Genomic DNA, 26,518 nt, shown 5'->3' with positions numbered 1-26,518 from the left:
AGAAAAGAAAAGGGATAAGTGAGATGGGAAGGAGAGGGTGGGAGGAAGAGAAAGAAATGGGGTGATGCTGTGTGTGTGTCGGGGTGAGGGCTGTTGGAGGGCGGTGGGGAGTAGGTGGAGAGGGGGGGGGGGGGGGGCAGGGACAGACAGTTCTGATAACAGCAACAGTAGGAGGAGGATGAGCCGTGGGACCGCCCCACTCTCCCGCAGATATAAAAAGGAGGTGGATTTTTTTACTCCACTCACTTCTCCTGAAGGATGAGATCCCTGAAACACCTCAAACATCACTCCAGGAGCAATGTGGTGAGTTTTGGAAGCTGAAAATCCATCCTGGGAGGGGTGGGCTGTAGGTGTTGTGTTAGAGGGGTAGGTTTGGTGGAGGGGGGGGGGCTTGGTTTTAGCAGTTTGCCCAGGAGGTGTTTACACTGGTCCTGCCCGGCTCTTGAGTTGAGAGTTATAGGAAGGCAGAGGGAATTTACTTTTCACGTGCGGCGTGAGAGCTGTGGCGCGGGAACGTGTTTTCTGGAACGGCGCTCTCTGTCTTTCCTCTCTAATTGTTTGTCCTTAGGTGTTTTTCAGTCGTGTAACTTTAAATGTGAAAGTGCGCCACTCTCGCAATAATTACCCTACCTTCCCTGTCTACTTGTCATTTGTCTTTTCTCTTTCATTTTGTCAGCCTTTCATTTTGCTGTGCTTTTTCTTCTCTCCACAGCCTTCCTTCCTCCCTCCCTCCTTCACCTCTTTCTCTCTTACTCACTCTGTCTTTCTGTCTCTCTTTGGCTGCCCCCCCTCACCACCAACACCACCACCACCACCCCTCCATACACTCACACCCCCCCTTCTCCTTTTCCTTTCTCTCTTCACTCCTCTCACACGCTCACTCAATCTCTCGTTCCCCTTCCCTCCCTCCCCTCCCCTCTTTTCTTTATCTTTCAGCCCCTCCATCTCATTTCTCTCTCTGTCTCCCTCCCTCCACTCCTCCCCCGCCCACAGCTCTTTCTCCTTCTCTTCATACCTCCCTCCCTCCCTCTTTTCTCTTTCTCTCTCACACACATGCTTTCAAACACACACCCAGTCTCTTTCCTTTTCTTTTCCTCACAAACACACACAGTCTGTCTCTGTCTGACTACTTTAAAAGCAGTAATTATAAATGACGTGGTTATCAGGGCATCCAGGTCTACTCCCCTCACCCATGCACGCACACACCTTTATTCCTGCTCTTTATCTCCTCTTCCTTTCTCCCATTTCTCCATCTATTCTTTTCTTTTTCTCTCAGCATTGTGTCAGGAAAAGGAAGCAGCTCTTTCTTACAGGGCAGAGTAAAAGCTGTCGACTGCTGCCTGAACAAAAAAAAAAAAAAAAAAAAGGAAGAAGAAAGTAGAGGGTCAGAACTTGTCAGAGACATTTTTCAGCCTGTCTGATCGATATTGAAACATAACCTGAAATTAGGTCTTCATATGCACCAAAGGCCAGTTGGGTTATTGCTCAGGTTCTCCGAGACAGAGGAGCATCAGGGTCTGTAAAACTTCAGGATTATACAATTGAGTTTTCTGCATTGGTCTGGAATACTGAATAAGTTCAAAGCCCAGCCTAATGTCTGTTATGGGTATGAGACGGCCTGCCGGCAACATATCTTGTTATAGAAGCCTAAGTTTGCAGGCGTTATGAAGTTGGCCAGGGTGCTCAGAGAATCGACGAGACGGTTTTCTCCAGTGATGGGCCGACTGTGCTCAAGCCAGGCCGTCCCAGGACCCCACAGGAAGTGCCGAGGACAGTCCACGGAAGCCGGTTTCCTGGCCAGGACCTGCATCCCTTGTTGTGTTCTTTATTATTCTAAAGCCTGTCAAGGAAGGAAGCCGGGCGCGAACACAGATCTGCCATATCTCCTCGATCTAATGTTCTGTGGATTCAGAGCGAAGACACAAAGCCGCCGTCTGAGCGCGGCTTTCTTGTTGCGACAAACAAGATCTCAATAAACACCAGCTGAGATCATTTTAACACTGGGTCACCGTTTTAGGAGTCTGCAATGCGAGACGTTTTGCGCTAATGAAACGTTAAGTAGTATTTTTTTTTAACAGATGTTTCATCAGTCCAAGTCCCCTAATGCCTTATGTCATGGTTGTGTGTGTCTGCAGGAGGAAGAGAGCAGCTGTTTGGTGCGAACCTTTCCAAAGATGACCGAGGCTCACGTGGATGTGGGCACGCAAACGGAGCCCGTGGTGGTGCTATCGCTTGCTCAAGCTGCTGTTCTTGGCCTCATCTCCCAGAATGAAATATTTGGGGCCACCATTGCCCCGAATGGCTTTTACACAGGGGAGCCAAAAGAGGGCCCCCCTCCTCCTCCTGAGTCAGTGGAGTATGAGTATGCCGACCAGCTGATAGGCGCCAATGGGGACTACCTCCCGGAGCCGGCCGGGGAGCAGGAACCCCAACCGCACTGCAGCGAGAGAAGACGGCCCGGCCCCCGTGGGAGGACCAAGAGGCAGAGGAGCGACGGGGAGCTAGAATCTCCCCAGCTTAAAGAGGTTGTTCCAAAAGCTCAGGTTAAGGGCGAAAGACTCGATTCTGACACCCCTCCTTCCTGCATTCACATGAACAACAGACACAGCCCCAAAAAGTTAGAGGAACCAGTCACCCATCAAGCTTCGCTGAAAGAAGAACAGGCCTGTGGAAACTGCTCGTCGTGCGCGAGAGACACGCCCATGCCCCGGACAGACGGACGGACAGAACAGGAGCAAGGAGACAGCTCTGTTAGGGAGAAAGAGGGGAAGGAAGAAGAGCTGGTGGTAGCGGAAGAAGAGGAGGAGGCACTGAACCTCAAGACGACCGGAGAAAATAGCAGTCCTCTGGAGAATCGTTATTATGATTCCAATGAGGTGGCCTACGAGTCTGCTGACATGCCGATGCAAGGGGAATACGAGGAGAACGGCCAGGCCCAGGCCATGCTGTGGTCCGACCCGGAGGGGCTTGCCAGACGAATGCAGATTGACCGACTGGACATAAACGTACAGATTGATGAGTCGTACTGCGTAGATGTAGGAGAGGGTCTGAAACGCTGGAAATGCCGTATGTGCGAGAAGTCCTACACGTCTAAATATAACCTGGTCACTCACATCCTGGGTCATAATGGAATTAAGCCCCACGAGTGTCTGCACTGTGGGAAGCTTTTCAAGCAGCCAAGCCACCTTCAGACTCACCTGCTCACCCATCAGGGGACCCGGCCCCACAAGTGCACGGTGTGTGAAAAGGCCTTCACACAGACCAGCCACCTGAAGCGGCACATGCTGCAGCACACAGATGTTAAACCGTACAGCTGCCGCTTCTGCGGCCGAGGCTTCGCCTACCCCAGCGAGCTGAGGACCCACGAGAACAAACACGAAAACGGCCAGTGCCACGTCTGCACACAGTGCGGCCTCGAGTTTCCGACCTACGCCCACCTGAAGCGTCACCTGACCAGCCACCAGGGTCCGACCACGTACCAGTGCACGGAATGCAACAAATCCTTTGCGTACCGGAGCCAGCTGCAGAACCACCTGATGAAGCACCAGAACGTTCGGCCCTACGTTTGTCCAGAGTGCGGGATGGAGTTTGTGCAGATCCACCACCTTCGACAACATGCCCTCACCCACAAGGTACTGGTTATGTGCCTTTTTCTCTCTCTCCCCCTACCAATTAACTGGCTAGCCTCAGTGTGCTTTACATCACTAAGCCCTTATTTGAAATAAAATCACCAACACTAAGGCATACTGAGTATGTGGGATTAAAGAAGTAATTAGCTTCTTCCTGTCAGTGCTTGATGCATTAATACAGATGTAAAAGTGAGCCAAATGTCATTCTTGCACCAGAGCCCATCCTTCAGAACCAGTTGCTTTGTAAACATGGTCTTCAAAGGCTTCAAGTTTCTGTGTGCTCAACCCAACCCCCGACATGTGTTTTGTGTCATTCGCAAAGCCTTTTCTCTTCGCATCCGATGATTCACTACAGCCCCTGTAGCAGGATGCATGACGTATTTACTCTATACAGTCCTTTTTATTCGCGACAAGCATTGCCAGATATCTTTATTCCTCACATGTTTAGGTACTGTCATCTGATTTGAGACACTGCCTCTTTGCGTTTCCTCCCAGGGCATGAAAGAATTCAAGTGCGACGTGTGCGCCAGGGAGTTCACTCTGTCGGCCAACCTGAAGAGACACATGCTGATCCACGCCAGCGTGAGACCCTTCCAGTGCCACATCTGCTTCAAGACCTTTGTCCAGAAGCAGACCCTCAAAACGCACATGATCGTCCACCTTCCTGTCAAGCCCTTCAAATGCAAGGTGAGTGCGCACCAAGCGAGGGATTTAGATATCGGATCAAAACAAACCAATTTAGGGTACTGATTCCTGGATTAACCCCCCCCCCCCAGGTGTGCGGGAAGTCGTTCAACAGAATGTACAATCTGCTCGGCCACATGCACCTCCACGCTGGCAGCAAGCCCTTCAAGTGCCCTTACTGCACCAGCAAGTTCAACCTGAAGGGCAACCTGAGTCGACACATGAAGGTTAAGCACGGCATTATGGACACCACGATAGATGGACATGGTGAGTGGCATTTGCTCTCGTCCTAATTAGACCGTTTTGAACAGATGAAGCTGATGAATTTGTGCATGGGGGTTTGGCATGGCACGCGTCCAAGTGGGACCGCTCTCAAGGCTTCGTGGCACAATTGTCACTCAGTCTGTCCCTAATGGACTTTGACTCAGCGTGTACTGTAATGTAGTGGCCAAGCATCTTGATGTTTCTGTCACTCTCTCTCACTGTGTTTAGTAAATATAGCAGCGCCTGGATTAGACATGCCCGTCTCCATCAGCGTAGACTGATGCGGAGGACAGGCAATCTGCTCGCTGCCCTCAACGTGGCCACAAGTCTTTGGGAAGACTTGCGAGCGTGTCCGTCATTGAAGGCAGCGCAATATCATATTTGTGTATTCCCCGTTCCTTTGTCAGAACCCCCCCAGGAGACAGAGGCCCAGGAGGAGTACGAAGAGGAGAGCTTTGAATTCAGCGAGCGAGAAAACCGTGCCAACAACAACAACACACCAGACGTGGCCAAACTGTCTCAAATGGAGTACTACAGCAACTACGGGAAGAGTGCAGGGCGCTTTAGTGCTGCAGGGATAGTACCAACCACCCAAAACTGAACGTGAACTCATTTAACAAAAGGATTGTTTATTTTTCTTTCATTGCTATTAAAGGCAAAATGCCTAAATTCCTCCCTAAAGGGATAGTTTTTTTTTTTTTTATTGAGGTTCCCTGAAATGATCAGTAATAGTTTCATTACCTGTAATTCAATGTTATATTGCCAGGCTGGCAGTTTCAGCTGATTCTTGGCAGCTCTAAAACTTAGAATACATCCGTTGAGATGCAACTCTACATTCACACACGTCAAGCAGCTACATTTTCACAAGAGGCCGTGGTCAGAGCTGATTAACTTATTTGCTCCTGTGCTTATAGACCCACATGGACACCGGAACCAGGTACCTCTTCATTGCCGCTGAGGCTGGTAATACAACCGACAGCCTCAGCCAAAGCAACTCAGTATAGTCGCACGCAACTCAACAACGGCTCCTTGTGAAAGTGTACGCCGTTGATACCTGCCAATGCAGCGCTGCGTCGCTGTTGATGAAAATATTTTCATTTCGAGCAGTTTTAAGTTGCTTCGATCAGCTAAAACGTGGGATCCCTCTGACTAGTTGGATTTCTTCACTTTCCAACAAATTCATCGCAATATAGACGAGACCTGCCTGCTACATGTAGGGGAATTATTACAGATAATAACTTCACAGTACCCAACTTCAGTTAAAAAAAAAAAAAAAAAATCCGAACTATCCCTTTAAGAATGCGAGCAAACTGCACATAATTATGCACTGGAATCACTCAAAATCTGCAAAATGTGAAAAAAATTAATTTTTAGAGGTTATATTTTAAAAAGCAGCGTAGAGGTATTTATGATGAAAAAATAATGCAAATTTGTCAAGTTGCTTAACAAGATCCTAACCCCTGACATAGAACAATTTTAACCAGAGGCAATGCACGCTACATTGCACTTACTCAGACAATCCCAGTGTCTCTCCGTGTGCCAGGGATTCACCGGTGTGAACGGCGAGGGAAAGGGAACAGGTGCTCTCTCACCTACCAAAGCTTATCAAAAGATTATTGATTCACTTTGAGTTATACTGTGAAAATTAAAAGCTCTGTAAAAAGGAAGAAAAAAAAAAAGATGTTCACTTTATTTCTGTGCTTTACTGTATATTACTGTACAGCGTTATCAGTCCTGCTGTATGTTGGCCGGTACTGGTGCGTTGCACTCGAGGACCACTGTGTCTACTTTTTACATCCTGCATAAACAAGTGTCCCCCCCCCCCCCGTATTGCTCTCTGGTCTATGAATGTAACTGTTTCTGTGGAATGTTTTCAGGTAAATTCAAATGTTTTTTTTATTTTTTTTTGTTAATGCTTGGACCCCTTTACCAAAGAATTTGACATATTGCGCAGCTATAGGAGAGTTTGTCTCCTTTTACCTCGCTGATGTGTGGAGTTGGGACATTTAATTTCCCAGACTTCATGAAATTACATCCAGGTTCCCTCTCCCTCCGACTTTTTTTTTTTTTTTTGTTTTCCCCTTTTTTGAAAGATCTCTTAAAAGGATTAGTGCAGAGATTAGGCTGTAGTGCAGCATCTCTTCCAACAAACTTTACCCCTTTTTCTCCTTCACATCCAAGTCTCATTTATTTCAAAAGCAACGCAACCCTCACATCCGTTTTATTTTCCTCTTTTTAAGTGGATGAATGGCAACCAAAATTGTCCCAAAAAAAAAAAAAAAAAAAAAAAAAAAACTTGGACAGAAATATTAAGTGCCCCGGTGTGTCTGTGAGAGCACACCATCCATCATGCTGCGTACGGCTCTCAAGTGATGAACGACAGCCTCCCAACATGTGACAGGGCCGTGGACCTTGCGGAAAAGTATGCGGAAATGCTCCACATATTGTTTTCCACTGCTCAGCTTTAGCAAACAAGATTCCCCCCCATTTACAATGTGGATATGGTGCATTAAAAATAAAAAAGCTGCTCATTTCTGTGAGGTTTTTCATTTCAGCTTGTGTTCACACGGCATCATTTTAGCAATGATACGAAAAAGGGGGGAGACGCTCATCCTTGAAAGGCTTTCTGTATTAAACCTTAGTGTGAAGATGATTTGAATAGAGTTGTATGTATAATGTTATGTACCAGGCAGAATGGTCAAATAAATTTATTTACCTTATTTTTGTGAGTTTTCTTTTTATTTTCTATTAAAAACAACCACACATAACGCTGACTTGTCGGTCAAACAAGATTTATTGGCAAGCATTTCTGATAGTCTTCAAATCTTGCTCAAGGCATAGCACAGCACTGAATACAGTACACATTACAAAAATAAAACTCGCACATTATGGGTCGGGTGTTAATGGGGCCATCAGATGGAAGGGCGACTCAAGTCATTTCATTTTTCCTAAAAAGAACACTAGTTAATCCTACAGTGTATGCTCCTTCGGGTGAAAGTCGAGTGGATTGGTTGACCTTTCAAGTTAAAAATGAGGTACAAAAACATAAGAGTGACGTTGCCACCTCCTGGCCTCTTATTGCCGCTTCAAGTCCTTCACTTGCCGAGGGCCGTGTCCAGATTTTTCTTGATGGCGTCGAGGAAGTCTGTGGTGTTCACATAGTGCTCGTTCAGCTTCACACTGGAAAGTTGAAACAGAGCGAGAGGAAATCAGGGCAACTGGAAACGCATATGAAGCAGCACGAGACCATTGATGGCTGCGAAATGTTTTTATTTCATATTAAGCTTGATAAAAGATGGATCAACGAGCAAATCATGAATTAACATGATCTAACAGCTGTAAAATAATGACATCAAACTGTAATATAATTGTCTGTTTAAACCTCTGTATGATGTTTTAGTTTCTGCTCATCAAAAACAAAAATGTGAAGATTTTTCTGTGATTCTCAGTAACTTCAGTCTGCTGCAGAGAAATTTTCTATTTTACCGTGAGCTGTCAATTTATTCAGAAAGTAGAATTTTTATAGCTTTTTAGTTCTTGATAACAGGCGACTAGGAAGTTTTACGGTATTTCTCTGTACATGACATAAAATACTCGGGTTAAATAGTTTGTCCTCCGTGTTAAATGGCCACACTTTCCCAGAGTCAACTTTCCAAACTCCTCCTCCATTTACGTTCATCTTAAGATTTAAAACACTAACGTTTACTACCATGTTATTGCAGATATTTCTTTTGTGGGTAGCTGTTAGATAGGAAAGGAATGAGAGGAAGGAAACTAAAAGGACGGAAGGACCCAAGAAATGAAAGGTAGATGGGGAAACAAAAAGAAAAGACGCTGGAAAAACAGGAATAGAGGTAGGACACAAAGAACGACAATGAGCAAAAGAAGAATGGTCAGAAGAAAACATGAGGGGATAGGTTGGCACACGAGGGTAAAAAAGGGAAAAAAAGGACATAATGAAAGGCAGGAAAGACGAGCGGAGACAGAATTAAGGGCAGAAGGAAGAGCAAGAGGGAGGGAGAGAGAGAACGGCAGGGAAAAAAAGAAAGGAAAGGAGGACAGAAGCCAGGATGAAGGTTAGAAAGGAAGAAGATGAGGAAGGGGAGCGAAGGGACACAAAGACGGGAGGGGAACATTTACAAAAGGAAGAAAAGTCGGGAAATAGAGATTTTTCCCTACCATCTAATTTTCTCTGGTTATACAGACATGGGAAAACACCGAGATACAATCGTTTACTTTTCCAGACGGTCCAGGAACCCCGTTAGGAGGAACGCAGATCACCTGATTGGGATCCAAAGAGATGTGAGCTCTTGGAAGGTGTTGGGAGATTTTATTTTTAGTCCGACAACGGGCCGAGAAGGACAGGGACTTTTCAGGGTCCCTACACATTTCTTTATTTGAAAATGACTTCTTTTTTTTCTGTGCTCAAATTTCAGACATATCCGTCCTTTCTTCTAGAATAAATATAGAAGCTCAGCGGGAATTTCTAGCAGGTATTTCTACAGCAGGCGGGCTTCAAACGTGTACCCTAGAAAAAGCCCAGACTAAAAGAAGGGAAGGAGGGACAGACAGATGGGTCGACACGTGAACGGATGACTTGACAGTTGGATGAATGATGGGCAGATGGATAATGAACAGATGGATGGATGGATAGATGGCTAGATGAACAGATGGATTGAAGAATAGACGGATGGATTGATGAGGGGAATGAATCTTTAAAACAATGGGACAGGAAATAAAGTATGGAAACGCAAATTGTTTTTTTCCCCACACAGTTCTTTCATTTATCCCTTGATCATAATAAAAGCTCTTCTAATACTGGCCATAACATTTATTGGATCTACATATCTTCCTAAAATCTTCAGTCCTCACTATAAATAACAAATATTTATACATTTCTAGAATTCTTAACCCTTAAAAATTGCAATTTTTAGCTATTCAGCCCTTTTTCTATTATTTTATCTGAGCCTGGGAGTGTTAAAGTTTCCTTTAAAGTTGTTTGGGAATAAAATGCTCCACCTTGGTCCCGTATACTTTTTAAAAAATGCTCGTTAAAAATTACCATAAAAACCTAATATTTAAATAATGTACAAACACGTATTTTTCCTGTTGTTTTTAATGAATGCCATTATGTACTTCAGTCCATCATAAATAAAGAGTCCCAATTTAACAAAGTCTCTAACTACTTAAATAGCTATTTTTGAGATTACAGTTTAAATGAGTCGATTTACACAACATAAAAAAAAATCCTTTTCTACTGGAAAATAATAAAACTAAAATAAACCAAATTGCAATAACGGCATTTTTTAATCCATTCTGAATGGGTTAAACAAAAAAAGATACTGAAGATAAACATTACATTTAGTATAAAATAAAAATAAATCCTAAAATAAATCCTTCAACTCCGGCAGTTTGCATGAACACATGAAAAAACAATATTCAAAATACCCCCTACCTTCTACTCGATATACATCTCAAGGGACCCAGGTGGGTTAAGCTTTCTGAAGGTAAACACCTTTAAAAACCCCGATAGGAAGTCTAGTAAATTACCTGGGCCAAGTGTTGCATCTATTCTAACCACTGGTAGCAGAGGGGCTCGTGAAAAAGAAAACACTGAACGCAACCAGAAGAAGAAAACAAGAAGGTCGTGAAAGCTGCAAACTGATCTGTGGCCTAATCCAAAACTGTACAAAACTAAATAAAAATAAAATGCCACTTTGCTAATAGTTTTTCTCCCTTCCCAATCTTTCCGTCCAGAACTGCTGTGGATGAGGCGCGAGCCGCTCACCAGTAAAACAACAACAGAAAGACTCCGTTATGCTGATCCTGCAGGAAAAAGGTCGGCAAAGTTCAGCGCTCCTCCACCTCCTGGCTGCACACTGCCGGTCAGCTGGCTGAAAAGCTGCTTGTATAGTTCACCCGCACTCACTAATACAGACAAGCTGGCTGTAAATATTTTGGGTTGTGAAAAATGATACACGACTGTGGTGTGAGAACTAAACGAGAACCACCAATCACCCGCATTAGGGCGAGGCTGCTTAGCCTGAATAATTAACCATATATATCAGCTTAGCTTCCTCTGAAGAGTAGAACAACCAAAAGGTGGGATAATCGATGCTATAAACACTTTAAAACTACAACTTTTTCTTTTAATCAGCTTATGTATCAGAATACCACCAAATCTTACCGATTACATTATCATTGTCTGAGTAACTCCAACAAAGAAATGAGCTTAAAACAACTCGTCTCATAAAGATCACAGCTTTTTAACGGTTGCACACCGCCTCCCACCCACATTTACCGAGCAATTGAGTTTCTGTTATCTATTTTAGGAAAACATGACAACCGTTGAATCGTCCATGACATAGTTTTTTCATTAAATACCAAAGCTATGAGGCTGGAGTTGTAATAGAAGTCCCTCTCTCTCTTAGATTAGCCGTTTTCTTCAGACTCCAGGACAAACTAATCTGGATTTGTACCAAGTTAAGACGCCAAGAGAGTCATCTACTCCAGGTAACATAATACCTTCTTAGAACTCATTTGTAAAACTTGAAACCATCCCTTTATTGTACCTAAAGTTTGTTAAAAATGCAGCGTTTTCAAGGATAACTAAAAAAAAACAAATAGGCTCCATTATTTGTTTTCTGCAGCAAAGTTGGTTCAAATGGTTGAAATGAACGTACTTGGAGAGGCCGTGGATGCAGCCCGCGAGGTCCTTGGTCATGACGCCGCTTTCAACAGTATCAACACACACCCTCTCTAGCGTCTGTGAGAACCTGTAGATAATAATAGTAATAAACATTTGTTAAAAAAACAACAACAACGTTTCACCTTAAGGTCAAACTGTTTCCAGACGTATATTAGAACTCTCACTTTATGAGGTCAGGGTTGCCGTCCAGCTTTCCTCGATGCTCCAGGCCTCTGGTCCAGGCAAAAATGCTGGCGATGGGGTTGGTGCTGGTCGGCCTGCCCTGCAAACAAAACAATGGAAACCAGGCGGGTACGTCTCAAAAGATTCGAACATAACTCAAAGGTTTTGTTTCGTTTTTACCAACCGTGTTCAGAAAGTGAAACTCGGAAATTCACTACACAGAACACTACAATTCAAGCATATGCTTTTTAAGCTTATTAGTCAAAATTAAATTTCTCTGAGTTAAATTACATTAATATGGAAAGATTGTGCTGTGGCCAACTTATTGCAAAACCTTGACAGCTCTCCACCAGGCAGTCATCAACAGGGAGGATGGGCTACAAAAGGATCAGAGCGCTATACACGCATATTTATGGAAAGCTAAGTGAAAGGAATTGATATACACTGCAAAAAGAAAACTAAAAGGGAGTGAAAATTTCTTTGTATATTTTTCTTTGATTTGACGAGCTAAATAAGATTATTTGCCAATTGAATTTGCATTTTTACCCCTAAAATGAAATAAGATGGACATGAATTGCTCTTATTTTAAGTGGAAAAATCTTATTCCATTGTCAAATAGTCTTATTTACCAGCTCTAATCAAGGAAAAATACACTAATTTCAAGAAAATTTCACTTAATTCTAGTTCCCTTTTTGCAGTGTAGTGATTCATAAATAAAGCAGCCCTGAACAAGACTGGAATCATGTGTATAATGTACAGTAAATGGATAAACTTTTGTATAAAAAGTATAAAATAAGCACTTTAAACTGAATTAGGGTTTTTTTTTTTTTTTTTTTTTTTTTTTTAACATATAAGCCATATTTGTACAGATTAACAAAAACATCCCATCAATATATCAATATGTAGTATAAGGGCTTAACTTTTTGAGTTAAATCACTTTAATAATTGTCCAATCTACTTTCTTCAGCTGGCAGTAAATGTACTACTCTATTTACACCACATGATGGCAGCGTGGAGCCACGGAGATAGATAGATAGTGCAGCTCTTCCACACAGCTCAGATGAAACGTTTTCCCAATACAGAGCGAGAGAGAGAGAGAGGGGGGGGGGGGGGGGTGATTGACAAAGACTGATGGCTGCAAACCTTCTGGTGCTCGCGATAGTGCCTGGTCACCGTGCCGTGGGCTGCCTCGGCCTCGATGGTCTTGCCATCAGGGCAGACAAGGACTGATGTCATTAGTCCCAAAGAGCCAAAGCCTAAGAAAAAAAAAAAAAAAAAAGCAGAGAGAAAACAGAATCTTTCTTTAGTGCAGCTCCAGACTGGAAAATTTAAAAAAAGAACAAACAAGTCTTGCTTTTCAAATTTCTCACCCTGTGCAAGAATATCGGACTGAACGTCCCCGTCGTAGTTCTTGCAAGCCCAAACAAACGCTCCTGAAGACTTCAGCACTTGGGCCACCATGTCATCAATGAGCCTGTGCTCATACCAGATCTTCAGCTTGTCGAACTCTGGTTTGTAATGCCTGTCGGACAGACAAAGAAACATTTCTGTCCTCCCGTTTTTTTTTTTTTTACACCGGACGGCAACAAAAAAAAAAACGGGGGGTTGTGGGACGCTCACTTTTCAAAGATGTCCTGGAAAATGTCTTTGAACCTGCCGTCGTAGGCCTTCAGAATGGTGTTCTTTGTGCTCATGTAGAGTGGCCACTTCTTGCCGATGGCGTACTGGAAGCAGCTGTGTGCGAAGCCGGTGATCGACTGGCGAGGAGAGAGACAGAGAGAAAACAAACAGCTGAAGGACTTTATCAGCCGTAAAAAGGTTTACAACCTTCCCCTCGTTGAGAGGAAAGTCATCTGCGACGACCTCTGATGTTGTCAGGTTAAACAGAGCGAGCTGACGAAGGCAAACAACACAGTAGCACGGCGGGCTGGCCGACGGCCAACACCGCCCCGCGAGGTTTGCAGATCACTCTGTGTCGTTTCTTTAAAATGCATTCATTACTCTGAACCACGCAGCCCTAATTCAGATAAGGCAAACCCTGGAGAAAAAAAACAAACAGTCTACACGATAAAAACGATATATACATAAATGTCATTTATGGAGAACTCTTTATGTCATACTTAAAACATATAGTTTAGAATTATATAGAACAAAGTAGATTGTGTTAAAGTTAAAAAAAAATAAAGAAATCGAATTGTTTGTTTTACAATAAGCAAATAAGAGCATGTGCGACAGGCCTTCTGGGTAAAAGCTGTCTGTTTTGGGTCCGTCCGCTCTTTGCTCACCTCGTCTGTGTTGTACATGCCCATTCCACAGCCGCCGGCTGGAAAGTCATACACCTCCCACTCCTTGCCTGCGCTTCCGTCGGCCGGCGAGAAGACCATCTTAAATTTGCCAGGCTGGTCCACGACGAAGTCTGTGGCCCTGTACTGTAAGGAGAAGACAGCAGGCCCGGCTTTAGGGAACCAGCCTCATACTCCTCCACATACTATACAAATAAAAATAAATTCTGAAGCTCTTTAGCCTCTGGGCTGAATTCAACCATTTTTGTTTAAACGTTTTACAAGGAGACTTTTCAAACCTGTACTACATCATCCTAGACTGAAAACAGATTTAAAGCCCACTTTGCTGCTTGTTACTTATTTGGTTTTGTAAAAACATATAAAGTGTAGACACCTGTAGTGTCACGTTATTTGGCATCTAGAGATGCACCAACAGATCAGCCAGAGATCAGAATTAACCAATCTCCCCTTAATGGGCTCCGATCTGTGTCTGAGTTTTTTTATTTTATTTATTTAGAGCTACTGCCTCTATCAAGAACCTACTTTTATGTGTTAGAACCCTTAAGTCTAAATAAAACAAAAAAATATATATGTCAGTTCAAAGGAAGCCTTATCAATGCATCTATACATTTAGTTTAAAATACAACCTCAAGCCACCTAGAAGCTAAAACCCGTTGCAAAATGTTTCTTTTTTTTAAAGGAGGAATAAATAATGACACCTAGTAGTTCACTGACAATCTAATACGCTGTTTTACTTCCACAGGATAGGTCTAATTACCAAATGCTGCGCTCTGTTTTGGGAACACTGGAAACTCTTCATATGATTGGCTCAGAAACCAGGAAGTAAACGCGGGCTACACTCTGAACTGAAGTCGTTCCAGACCGTGCCTCTGGGTTTAAAAGGAGAAAAACGTGACTAAGAAATTGTTGATGGAGAGGAACGGTCGTTTATAGGGAAGGTTACTTCCATCTTAGGTGGCAAATAAGAACCTTTTAGGCTGATTTTACAGTAAATTTCTTACTTATAGCTCCTTTAATTACCTTTTTCGGTTTGAGCTCCTGTGGATTCTCCATCACTAATGCAAAAACCAAAATGATCAACGAGTGGGACTAAAACTTTGTGATGTGGTCACCTAAATATAACCCAACGTAAAATCTGTTGTTTTTCAGAAATTCACAATTTAATATTTTACTGAAGGAGCAAAATCTGGAAACCACTTCATTCTCTTCCTTCCCAGTTATAAATCACGACTTTTTATATCTTAAAAAAACACCAAAATTCACACTTTTCCTGAATTTTTAAGACTGTGCGAGAACCCTGAGAATGCGCGATGCTAGCCGGCAGAGCCGAGGCCTCACCTGATCACCGAAGGCGTGTCTGCCAATGGTGATTGGCTGCGTCCAGCCCGGAACAAGCCTGGGAATGTTCTTGCAGATGATTGGCTCTCGGAACACGGTGCCGCCCAGGATGTTCCTGATGGTTCCGTTGGGACTCTTCCACATCTTCTTCAGGCTGAACTCTGCAGACCAAAAACAACGTGAGAAAGAGAGAGAAACACCTCAGCCCTCCACGCAACAATCAGACGTCGACTAAAACCACAGATGAATTACTAAAACCTAATTACCGACATTTTTCAGAACGTTATCAGATTAAAACGCTGTAGAGGGAAAACAGGTTCTACACATTCATACTTTATGGTTATCCGCTTTAATCCTGCTCACCGAGAACAAAACAGTTTAAATGGGCAGCGTCTGCGCCTGATATAGTTCTAATATAATAACTGTGTGAGAATTACCGTATTTTCCAGACTATAAGTCGCAGTTTTTTTCATAGTTTGGCCGGGGGTGCGATTTATACTCTGGAGCGACTTATGTGTGAAATTATCACACATTTTTACCGGTATATCATTAAACCTGTTATTTTCACACCAAACCGCAAGAGGGCGCTCTAGGCCTGTGTTGAATCAGACGTAAGCGACGTAGAAGCGGAAGTGCCGCATCTTCTACCTCCGGACTTAACGGAGTTATTTTAAAGTGACACCGAGGATGAAGATTTCACTGGATTTTAGTTATTTGGAGTGACACGGGCGCTTTGGTTAACTTCTTCGCATGTTATTTATGCTATAGTTATCTGAATAGCTTTTAATATGTTATGTTAACACACCAGGCACGTTCTCAGTCGTGTCATGTAGCGTAAGCTAACCGTACAATTATTCAGCCTGTTGTTGCCTCCGTTCTATTTTTATTTAAAATTGCCTTTCAAGATGACATGTCTGTTCTTGATGTTGTATATTATCAAATAAATTTCCCCAAAAAATGCGACTTATATATGTTTTTTCCTTCTTTATTATGCATTTTATGGCTGGTGCGACTTATAGTCCGGTAAATACGGTACATGTGAAACGCTGTAAAAACAAAAAACTTCGAGCAAACACCACGGGGAGTGAAAGGACGGCTTAAAGACCTTCCACTCTGGCTTCGTCGGGCGTGATGGTGGCACATTTCACCGCCACGTTGTACTTCTTGGTGGCGAGGGCGGAGTCGATGGTGACCTGGTCGTCAGTCTGGTCGCGGTACGGAAGACCCAGATCGTAATACTTCAGCTCCACGTCCACGTTTGAGAGGATGAGCTACAGAGCAGGGGGAGAAAAACAAACAAAAACAACAACAAATAGCACATTAGGAAGGCTTCTGCTGCACTGCCGTCTAGAAGACTGTTTTGCATTTTGTTCTGACACTAAACCCCACCCCCCCCACCCCCAATCCCCCCACAGCTGCGTAGGTGAACAGGACGAGGCAGCTAATACTCCGGTATCCGACTCCTGAGCCAACAACATCTGTTCTCTCCTCCTCCCCAAACACTTTGCATCAATAATCCCCCCCCCCCCTCCCATCAGTCAGCTGCAGCCTAGCACCATCCCTCCTCCTCGTTTGCTCCGGCGGTGCTGGATGCCAATTAGTCACCTTCTCTTTGATGAACTCCCAGATGATCCTGGTCATCTCGTCTCCGTCCATCTCCACCACCGGGTTGGCCACTTTGATGCGTTTGTCGGCATCTGTTGGTCGCAGGAAAAAAGGGGGAAGTTTACAACAATTTCAGGGGGATTACGTCTTAATATTTTTAAAAAAGCGGAAAGAAGCCCAAGACGGACGTTGAGCATATTGTGCCGGTTATTAAGATGTTTTTAAATGTTTTATCTGCTCGTTTAACTTTCCTCTTGGACCTGCATGGCAGAGCTCTCTCTAATCATGTCGGTGATCAGTCAGCTCAGCGTGGGAGAGTCCTGCCAGCAGGACCGATTTCGGTCGACTCAAAGTACAGGGGGAGGTGCAGAGGATCAAGTGGCTCTTGCATTTCCTGGCCAACTTCATGCTCCCCCACTGCCCCCTGAAGCCTTCGCAGTTTAACGCTAAACAAACATGGAGGCGTTCCCGGGAAGCCCCTCATGGAAACGGCGTTTCGCTTTGTTTCAAGTGACACGCTTAGATAGAAGTCGGGCAAAAAGTAGAAACCTAGCTAAGTACCGCCAAGTTCGAAGAAGCAAAAAAATAAATAAAATAAAAAAAAGGTCCAACTCGGCCAAACTTACAGCACGACCTGATTCCTGCTGCTGGGTGACCGCGCACTGAAAATAACCCCGCAGGAGGAAACAGCTGCGACCTGCGAGTTGCGCAATAGAACAACGCGGAGACGGAGACACAGCACAGGAACCCGGCACCTCGCTGGGGTTTGGTGCCGCTCAGCCAGCTGGATGATGTTTGGGTTCTGTCTTGCAGACTTCTCTGAGGAAAGATCATCGTCATCATCATCATCATCATCATCATCATCATCATGTGACAACAGAAACTACGCGGATCGTCTTCGCAGCAAATGCCTTTTTCTGAAACGTATCACAGCAGAAAGGCCAAACGGATTCATTTGTCCGCCTCCGTAAAAAGCAGGGCTGCACAATTAATCACATTTGCAGCTCAGTTGCAATTTTTAAAAAAAATTCCAAATTGCAGAGTTCTGCAATTATTGGCTACGTAACAATTAATGGACAAGACGTGTCCTTTTAGGTGTCGGTAACATGTTTAAAGTGGGTTTGTCTCCACATGGAAGGGAAGAGAGTTGCAGCAGTGAGATAATTTATTTGTATTATTTGTTTTAGAGTTTATATAATCATATTTTTTTACCAGAAACTTTCAGGTTTCTCACCATAGCATTAAGTCAATCTGTTTAACACAGACCTGTTTTTCGGTTACACTTTATGTTCAACAAGGATCGATGTCCAAATCAATTAAAAGCCGTTCTCTTGAATAATAATGTTCTGATTTATAAAAAATTGGTTAAACTTGTTTTAAAAGCAGTCCTTGGTTTACAAACATCTTTATCTACAGGCCATTTTTTTGGGTTGTGGTTAATGCAGAGAAAAGTCTTAAATCGCAATCATGGTTGAAATAAATCGCAATAATTTTTACAGCCCTAGTAAAAAGTACCACAAAGTTACCAAAGCATTTCCGTGGAAGGTATCAAGCGTTAGCAGGACAACGAAGCACTTTGAAGCTCCACCTTTAGGCACTTTTTTCTACTCTTTAGCTTGCATTTTATCAGCTAAAATAAGACCAAAGTCTAACCTATTTTCGTTCATTAGAAACCTTTCCTGAACTTTTTTTTTTCCTGTTCCCACAAATCTTTTTTCGGCTATTTAAAAAGAACAGCAGACCCTCTGTCCCGGTGCATTGTGGGTACATCTGCACGAGCTGCAGCCCGTTTCTAAGCCGTCAGGCCCTAAATCCCCAGATGCAGGACTCCCGTCTGCGTGCCGGCAGGAGGGGGGGGAGGGTGTGGGGGGGCAGCAATGAGCTGAGCCGGTTATGTAACCTGTGAGCGCGGACTCTGAAGGACACGCTGGAACAAAGTCATGCGAGACCACCTGCCATTTGCCTTTGCACAAGCAGCTCCGCAGATATGAGCTAGTGTGGGGGAGAAAATAAAATAAAATAAAAATACCATGCCACAATTTAAACTCTAAACTGAACAATGCACCTGGTGGGGTCTCCTGCATTTTGGCACACTTCCCTTTTTTTTTTTTTATTTGTTGTCCCTTTGTTGACAACATAATTAATTTCTCATGTATACATGTGTTTGAACCTAGGGCCGAACGATTTTGGAAAATAATCTAATTGCGATTTTTTTTTTAATCTTAACATTGCGATTGCAATTTAATGCAATTTTTTTTTTCAGTTTAATTTATCATGTCTTTTTTAAATATATTAGGGCTGTACGGTTTTGCCAAAAACCTAAATTGTGATATATGTCAACCATAGTTGTGATTTAATTTTGACTTTTCTCTGCATTAACCAGAAGCAACAAAAATGGCCTGTAGACAAAGATGTTTGTAAACAAGGACTATTTCAAACAGGAAATTTAACAGTTTTTTATTATGAATCTGAATATTATTCTTCAAGAGAACAGCTTGTTGAGTTGGACGTCAATCCTTGTGCAACCAACAAACAAGTCTATGTATTAATCAGTTTGATGCTTAATGCTTTGGTGGGATTCCTGAAAGTTTCTGTTAAAAAAAGCATGATCATATAAACTCTAAAACAAATAATAAAATTACATTATCTCACTGCTGCTACTCTCTTCCCTTCCATGTGGAGGCAAACCCACTTTAAACATTTTACTGACAGCTAAAGGACGCGTCTTATCCATTAATTGTCACATAGCCAAAAATTACAGACCTCTGCCATTTGGAAATTGCGTTTTGTTTTTTTTTTTAATGTGATTGTATCGCTGTAATTGTTGAGCCCTATTTGAACCTTAAACATTTTAGTAAGCCAATGAGGTTAATGAGGGTTTGAGCCCACATAGTAAATATCGAAAATGTCACACAAACGACGGAACGCCAACAGCGGCGTGCAAACAGGGCTAATAATCCGTCCAAGGTTACGGCGCCAGCTTTAAGCATTAAGCAGTCTTAGTCTGAGGTACAAGAAACCTATCGCTAATTCAGCTAACGGGACCGTTTAAAGCTGGGTCTTAAGTCCAGGCTGTGCCACACACACACACACACACACACACACACACACGTTCAGGACGGGCGTTCGAGGATGAGCTCAAAAGTGCACAACCCTCCTCCTGTCCTCTCTGGTTAACTTCCAGGCGGACGAGGCTGAGCTTTAAAGCCCTGTAGGTTTAATCCCTACAGCGGGACGCCGCCACCTTACAGCCGAAGGCTTAGATGCAGGTGTGCAATGGCTACTGGTATCAAACCAATGAAACTCCTGTACCCACAGCTTAAAGTCGTCGTCATGAGAGGTCAGAGACAGTGTCCGGCTGTGTGGAGTAAACACACTGGTGCCAAACGTTGCAGTCTCTGGGTGAAAAACTCAATACTGCCCTTTAAATCTGATTACAAAACAGACAAAAGTAGTTTTTTTAGAAACGTTCCTACAGGAACCACAGCGGTGCACTAGAAAGCAGGGAAGCACTACCCACCCCTCATTTTAGGGCGATCCTGTTTTAAAACTGCAGACGGCAGACCAGAACTCCCAGACCAGAGCAGAAACACGCTAACTGAGGAGCTAGCATTAAAGCGCTAACTGAGGAGCTAGCATTAAAGCGCTAACTGAGGAGCTAGCATTAAAGCGCTAACTGAGGAGCTAGCATTAACGCGCTAATATAAGCTGGTTATGCTGCCAGCATTACGTTGTAATAAACCTTGGAATAAAAAGATACAACCGTCTGCATGAGACCCTTTGAAAGAAATTCAATGTTATAGGATTTTAACCACAGTGGGAATATCTGACAGTTTTTGTAAAAGCCGCCACATCTTCAGAATGAATTTTTTTTAATACATTTGTTAAAATAATGTAAAGTATATGAGATATGTATACCCTATATTGTGTAAATAGCCTATCTTGGCGCACTTTAACTAACCATAATTCACGTTTAAATTTAGTTATCATGAAACGTTAAGTACTTTGTTTTGAAAAACCAACGATGCGCTGCTCTCGGGAGGGAAGGAAAACTAGAGAACAGTCCAGTGTTGCCCATTCAGCGTCTTTGTTGCTATATTTAGCGACTTTTCAGACACCTCTAGCAACGTTCTTTCAAAAAGCGACAAGTCTAGCGACTTTTTGTTGTTTTAATGGGAACTTTACCGAAAGCACCAGTCGTTCTGGTATCACTTTATTGAGGCAGCAGCGAGATCTGCTATAGTGGGTTCCTCCTTCCCTCAGCGCTGTCTCACAGGCACACCACGGCTGCTGCTGCTGCCTCGTCATGTAAATTTAGTTTTTAAAGTTGTCTTTTTTTTTTGTCTCTGAAACTGTTGCACTAAAATAATTCCCTGAAATTGATTCACGCACAGCTTCAATCACTTATTCACCTCGTTCACTTTGTGTGCCTCTCACAGCTGTCTCTGTGGTACAGTTTGTTTTAAGTAGTGTGGATCCAGGCAATGTATTGAAATTCATAAATCATTTTAGAAAAAGGTAATTTTTTAGTTCCATAGACATTTAATCACAGTTTGTAATAATTTTTTTTTTCGTCTTGGTAAAAGCCCGGGTCCCAGATGTATGAACAAATACGCTAATAACAGCATTACCCCCCAGGTGGATTTGGGTCTCATAAAAATTGAAAGAAGAACGTAACGTAGGAAGTAAGGTTGCTTTGCGTTGTTTCAAAACACTTCTCAGTTGTTGCGAGAACCTTTTCCACCAGTTGATTTATTGACCCAGGACATTCTTGAGCTGCGATCTAGCGGCACCATCGGCTATGTACACAACAAACTTTAAAACGGCACGTCGATTCAATCACAGCAGAGAGAGGGGGAAAAAAAAAACTAAAGACCTAAACAATACTCAGTCATTTGTAACCGTGTCATCTGGGCATGTGCGTTCCTTTTACTGACGCAGTTTTTGTTCCAGGTTTTTAATTTTAATCGGCCCCCCTTCAAAAAAGCGCTGCTTTATTGGCCAAATGGTGTTAAATGACGACGTCTACACATAGCTGGTAGACGTCAAACCAAGAAATAGACCGATTTAAAACAGATGACCACGCACAAAAATGGGGGTAAAAAAATAAAACCTGTCAAAAGCGCTAAAAGTAGTATAGGTCGGTTCCAAGCTGCATTTTGAGCATAAAAAGAAAATTTTATGAAAATATTGTTTAAGAGTCTAAATTATTAGAACTTTTATTGATGACATTTTCAGTAAAGCTGTTACAATGTCAGGGTGATTACCTCTTTACTTTGTTCAGGGGTGTCTCAAACTTAAATGAGAAAAAATAAAAACAAACAAACAAAAACAAAAAAAAGCATACAAATGTAGAAGTTTTGCCAATTTTTGAGATTCATATTTTGGTTTGAGTGACTTATTATATTTTCATGTATGGTTATCTTGAGAATTTCCTACATATATAAACTACTGGTATTACATTAAAAAAAGGAAGGAAATTGAAACGACGTCCCACAGAAGTAAAAGTAGTAAGAAACAGCAGAGCCAAGTACAAATTGGGTCATTTTAACACGCAGCTGTGTGTACATGGCTGACATTTTCTGTCACAGTCTCACAGGGCCTTTTTAAAACGGAAAACTCTTCCATGCTCAGAACTTATTTTTACCTTTTTGAACCTCTGACAACAGTTTCGAACCATTACCGTGGCTTAGATTTAACCTTTATCACGTTTCTGCTGAAGCATCTAACTACTTTTTAAAACTTCCCTGCATCTGAAACCACGTATGCATTTTCCGATTATTTGACCCTATCCCCTTGCGTTCACGTGGCGTTTTTTTTTTTTTTTTTTTGTTTTTTGCAAAGATTAAAAACCGAAGTGCCTCTTTAAATGTTAATCTCCCCCGTTCAGTTATGAAAGTTAGAATGGCTGCAGAGATCCCGTTAGAAATAGACCATGATATAGGCCTCTCTTAGCCAACACGATTTAATACAAAAAAAAAAAAAAAAGGAGGTCACGCTTTAACATTTAAAATGAACGTCTGCACAGCCCCACGCTGACGTGCGTGGACGGCGCTGCAGGTCTGGATGTGACCCAGGAGGAGACAGGCTGCGTGTAGGACACCCAGAGCTACTGCTGCTGCTGCAGAAGCGGCGGCAGCCATTACTCTCCGCAACAGACTCTCGTATGCAGCAGCTGACCTTGAGGAAACTTTCCTCCTCCGCCTCCTCCTCCTGCCCCCCGAGTCCAACTAATGACAAAACCTCTGAGCAGCAGATCGTCGACTTTGTGCTTGAACGCTTTATTTAATTCTTTCTGAGGCACTTTCGACTGAGTTGCCCCTCATTGGGGGACGGCGACCAAGAGATTTCCGCACAGACGGCTAAAAACAGAACATCCTTCTGACTCATCTGCAGCCCAGTGTTATTGTTTTTTTTTTTTTTTTACCACCCTTCTTATAATAACCCCGTCCAGATATTTTCATTTCATATCATTTATGATCCAATGTTCAGTTTGCTGTCTGGCGTGGCTGAGCAGATCGCGTTTCATTCATAAAAAAAAAAAGGTTAGCGCATACCTTTACCGTGATGCGTCAGCTGCTTCTCCAAGTTTGAAAGAGAAAACCGAAAGAAACAGCTTTCGTTTTTTCACCTTTAACATCCGCCTCCTTGTTATGTTTCGGCGGGGTATTTATTTACCCAGGCCCGTGGAGCATCGCTGGCCTTACCCTCAGAGCGCCTTTAGAGCTATTTACAGCATCCCCGGTGGCTAACGCAGCGCTCAGGTCAAGCTAGCATGGCCGCGGTTAGCGCGCGCCGCCGGCCGGCTCGTTTTAGAGCCTTCTGCCCGTCGTGGCATCGCTTCCTCTATCCAGGTTTCATTTTAGTCACATTAAAAACAACGCGCTATCGCGACTTCCGTTAATTAATCGGCGAAATCCGACATACCGAGGACGTCTCCCCCCCACCACCACCCCCACACCGCCACCTCTCCCCCGCCGTTATCTCCATCCACTCACAGTTTCTTTGTTGCAGAGTCTGGCAGTTTGCCGCCGGCGCAAGCACCGCGGGATTTCTGGAGAGAGCCGCGCCGGCCGACCTCGACAGGGAGCTGAGGACTTTCAGGTATCCAGCCATGTCTTTCTTTCTTTCCCGGGCCCGAAACACTTCTGCGGTCTGCACTCGACGAAACTCGGAGCGAAGAGGGGGCGATGAGCTCCGAGGAGCGCTCCGATATAGTTGGGAGTCAGCAGCACCGCCCTCCCGGCCCTCCCCGGCGGGACACGCTGAGCGCTACGTCAGAGGCACACACCGCCCGGGCGGACCGGCGAAAAGTCGTCACTCGTGTAAATACCCCCACTTCTCACACACATTCTGTGAAAAAAGTCGTCCCCTCCTTCACCTGGCGACAATTACAGGTGATCGTGGCGCTTTAACGTTTTGTCACGTTGCAACCACAGACTGCGGTGTTATGCATTGGGATTGTATGTGATAACCAGGAAGTGATGATAAAAATCTGAGAACCTTTTAACACCCTAGATAAAATCCCTAGTCACCAATTCCTTAACTGTCAGGGCGTAAAGTGAGGAAGTAGAGTCCATCTGTGAGTAATTTAATCTTTTAATAATTACAGTTGCTATGTGAACGCATGGGAGGTTTGTAAGAAGGAGAAGAAGAAAACTGAACAAACAAAATGACAAAGAACAAGATGGACCGCACCAGTAAGGATGTAGTTGTGCAAAGATTTGAAAGTATCTTGGGGTTAAAACTGTCATGTGAAAATGGGTAGGGGTTTGGTACAAGTGAAAACCAATCGGGTAGAAGATCAACAATCTAATGAAACAGCCATAAGGCCCACGGTAACTCTGGAGGAGTTGCACTGTTCTGGTGTGAGAATCTGTGGACATGACAGCATTTATAATGTAGATGATTAGACGATAATCTGGCCCTTATGGAAGAGTGTCGATGAGAAAGCCGTAAGAAGTCTGGTTTGCAGTTTACCATAGGCTATTTAGGAGACAGAGGAACATGGGGGAGAAGGTGCTTGGGTCGGATGAAAGTAAAATTTCAACTTTTTGGGCTAAATCATCGTCATCATTATCACTGACAACTTTATTTATAAAGCCCTTTAACACCAGGCACAGCAGAAATGAAGTGCTAAACATCAAACTATTAAATAATAATAAAGGTTAGAATGATAAAACAAAGCACCCAATCATAAAATTAAGAAACTCCCTACAAAACACAACATAAACAACACAGAACACGGATAAAAACAAAATCAATACAAATTAAGTAAAAATTAGTTCTCAATTAGGTTGAGCTCCAAAAACAAGAACCCTTGTTTTTTTTTTTATTATTAAAATGCAGGTCATTTAGGACCATCCAAGCTTTCATATCCTCAAGACACAGTAAAAAGGGGTGTTTATTAAGTGCGTTGCTGTATTTTCTAATAGAAAATCCCAAAAAAAGGACAGGGTGTATAAATTAGATGGTTGTGGAAAGCCCATGTACAGAGCAACAGTTACTTTGTAACACTAATTGTCTAATAAACCTGAATGAATAAAAAGCAATAATGCACGTGACCTTTAACACAGTATCTGTACCATGAAGCACGGCTGTGGCAGCACCATGCTGTGGGTTTGGTTTATTTTCAGCCGGTACAGGAAAGCAGGCCGGTTGATGTGAGAATGGACGGAGCTAAATACATCGCAATCCTGAATTAAAACGCTGTTGGAGGCTACAGGGTTCACATTCCAGCAGGACAACAGAGTTACAAAATACAGCAGGAGCCACAATGTAATAGCGTGTTTATGAATATCCTGGTCAAAGAGCAGAGCTGAATCCAGCAGTGTGTTCTACAAAGACGCGACTTCAAGGTCTGAACACCATACATTTGTGAAAAGAAGAAAGAAAACCACACATTTTCCTATTACTCACTACTTTGAGCTGATTTCTCACTTAGATTTCCTTTAAAACACACGCAGCTGATACACAGCCTTTAAAATCTACCATCATTCTAGACTCTGCCTCTAACACATCTGGCAGAAGCACTTCCTGCTCAGCTAAAACGTGCATGCTTCAAACTCTATGATAAAATGTGTCTAAAGTCGTTTGTCCGCCGTATTGTTCACCACAGCTAGCTGATCAGCTTCTTGTGCCTCTTGGGATTTCACCGATCCAAATACAGACAAAGCAGAATGGACTTTATTATTCTGCAGGGTGCTTTTTAAAAACTTGTCCTGCTGTGCAATTCCAGGCTTCACTAGCTGTGTTTTTACAGTCAGTGTAAATATTACACTACTGTATAATTTCTTTGTTTTTGTTTTTTTTGTTTTTTTTTTTTAAATCGTCACATTAAAATAGAGAAAATTTCCCAAAAAGGAAAAGTGTTGCCATTTTCTTGGGCCATGTTATCCTTAATGTCCTTTGGGATAGTCATTAAACTGTTTTTTTTGTTTGTTTGTTTTTTGCCACAAATTAGTGCTTATGTTTAGTTTTTCTCATTTTACATTTTCTACTGTCATACAGCACTCACTTTTGTTTAATAATTTATCGTATCCGCTGGCCAGTTTATATTTCTGTTCTGCTCTCTTGGCCTCCTGGACCCATAAAAAATCTTTTACGAACTCTATAGCTGTTCAATCAGTAAGCCGTTTGCGGCTTATTTCTCTGTCTTTTTTGTACCAAACCAATTTAGTAATAAACTGGGACTGAGTCAGGAATACTGTGAAATGAATCTTGTTAATAAATTATCTCTAGAATGAAAACAGGAAAGTCACATTCCAAAAAGTCTCAGCAGAGGGCCCTCTAATTTTAGCAGGAGAAGCTTTGCCATAATGGGA

At 43.0% G+C, this 26,518-nt stretch overlaps 2 protein-coding genes across 2 annotated transcripts; one reads left to right on the top strand and one right to left on the bottom strand.

Moving 5' to 3' along the window:
- The first annotated feature begins 200 nt into the window (after positions 1-200).
- On the top strand, positions 201-6,878 carry znf710a (zinc finger protein 710a). The gene is made up of 5 exons (XM_012871461.3): positions 201-303; positions 2,136-3,632; positions 4,125-4,316; positions 4,406-4,580; positions 4,985-6,878. The coding sequence occupies exons 1-5, from the start codon at positions 259-261 to the stop codon at positions 5,176-5,178; spliced, it is 2,103 nt and encodes a 700-aa protein (XP_012726915.2). The 5' UTR covers positions 201-258; the 3' UTR covers positions 5,179-6,878.
- Positions 6,879-7,352: 474 nt separating this feature from the next.
- idh2 (isocitrate dehydrogenase (NADP(+)) 2) lies at positions 7,353-23,902 on the bottom strand. The gene is made up of 11 exons (XM_012871464.3): positions 23,693-23,902; positions 16,695-16,786; positions 16,195-16,360; positions 15,090-15,250; positions 13,734-13,877; positions 13,069-13,205; positions 12,819-12,970; positions 12,592-12,704; positions 11,451-11,548; positions 11,261-11,353; positions 7,353-7,757 (listed from the first exon to the last, which is right to left on the bottom strand). Exons 1-11 carry the CDS (start codon positions 23,808-23,810, stop codon positions 7,673-7,675), a joined length of 1,359 nt encoding a protein of 452 aa, XP_012726918.1. The 5' UTR covers positions 23,811-23,902; the 3' UTR covers positions 7,353-7,672.
- Between the last annotated feature and the right edge of the window lie 2,616 nt (positions 23,903-26,518).

The sequence above is a fragment of the Fundulus heteroclitus genome, chromosome 2 (assembly GCF_011125445.2).
Source record: "Fundulus heteroclitus isolate FHET01 chromosome 2, MU-UCD_Fhet_4.1, whole genome shotgun sequence".
NCBI classification, from domain to species: domain Eukaryota; kingdom Metazoa; phylum Chordata; class Actinopteri; order Cyprinodontiformes; family Fundulidae; genus Fundulus; species Fundulus heteroclitus.
This window is presented reverse-complemented; position numbering and strand designations above follow the sequence as displayed.

Excerpts from the sequence above, each read along its gene's own strand:
- znf710a (XM_012871461.3), top strand. The coding sequence starts at position 259 with ATGAGATCCCTGAAACACCTCAAACATCACTCCAGGAGCAATGTG. Across the intron at positions 3,633-4,124 it reads AACATGCCCTCACCCACAAG|GGCATGAAAGAATTCAAGTG; the intron begins GTACTGGTTATG and ends GTTTCCTCCCAG. Across the intron at positions 4,581-4,984 it reads CACCACGATAGATGGACATG|AACCCCCCCAGGAGACAGAG; the intron begins GTGAGTGGCATT and ends TTCCTTTGTCAG.
- idh2 (XM_012871464.3), bottom strand. The coding sequence starts at position 23,810 with ATGGCTGGATACCTGAAAGTCCTCAGCTCCCTGTCGAGGTCGGCCGGC. Across the intron at positions 12,971-13,068 it reads TTCCAGGACATCTTTGAAAA|GCATTACAAACCAGAGTTCG; the intron begins GTGAGCGTCCCA and ends TCTGTCCGACAG. Across the intron at positions 7,758-11,260 it reads TGCATCCACGGCCTCTCCAA|TGTGAAGCTGAACGAGCACT; the intron begins GTACGTTCATTT and ends TCAACTTTCCAG.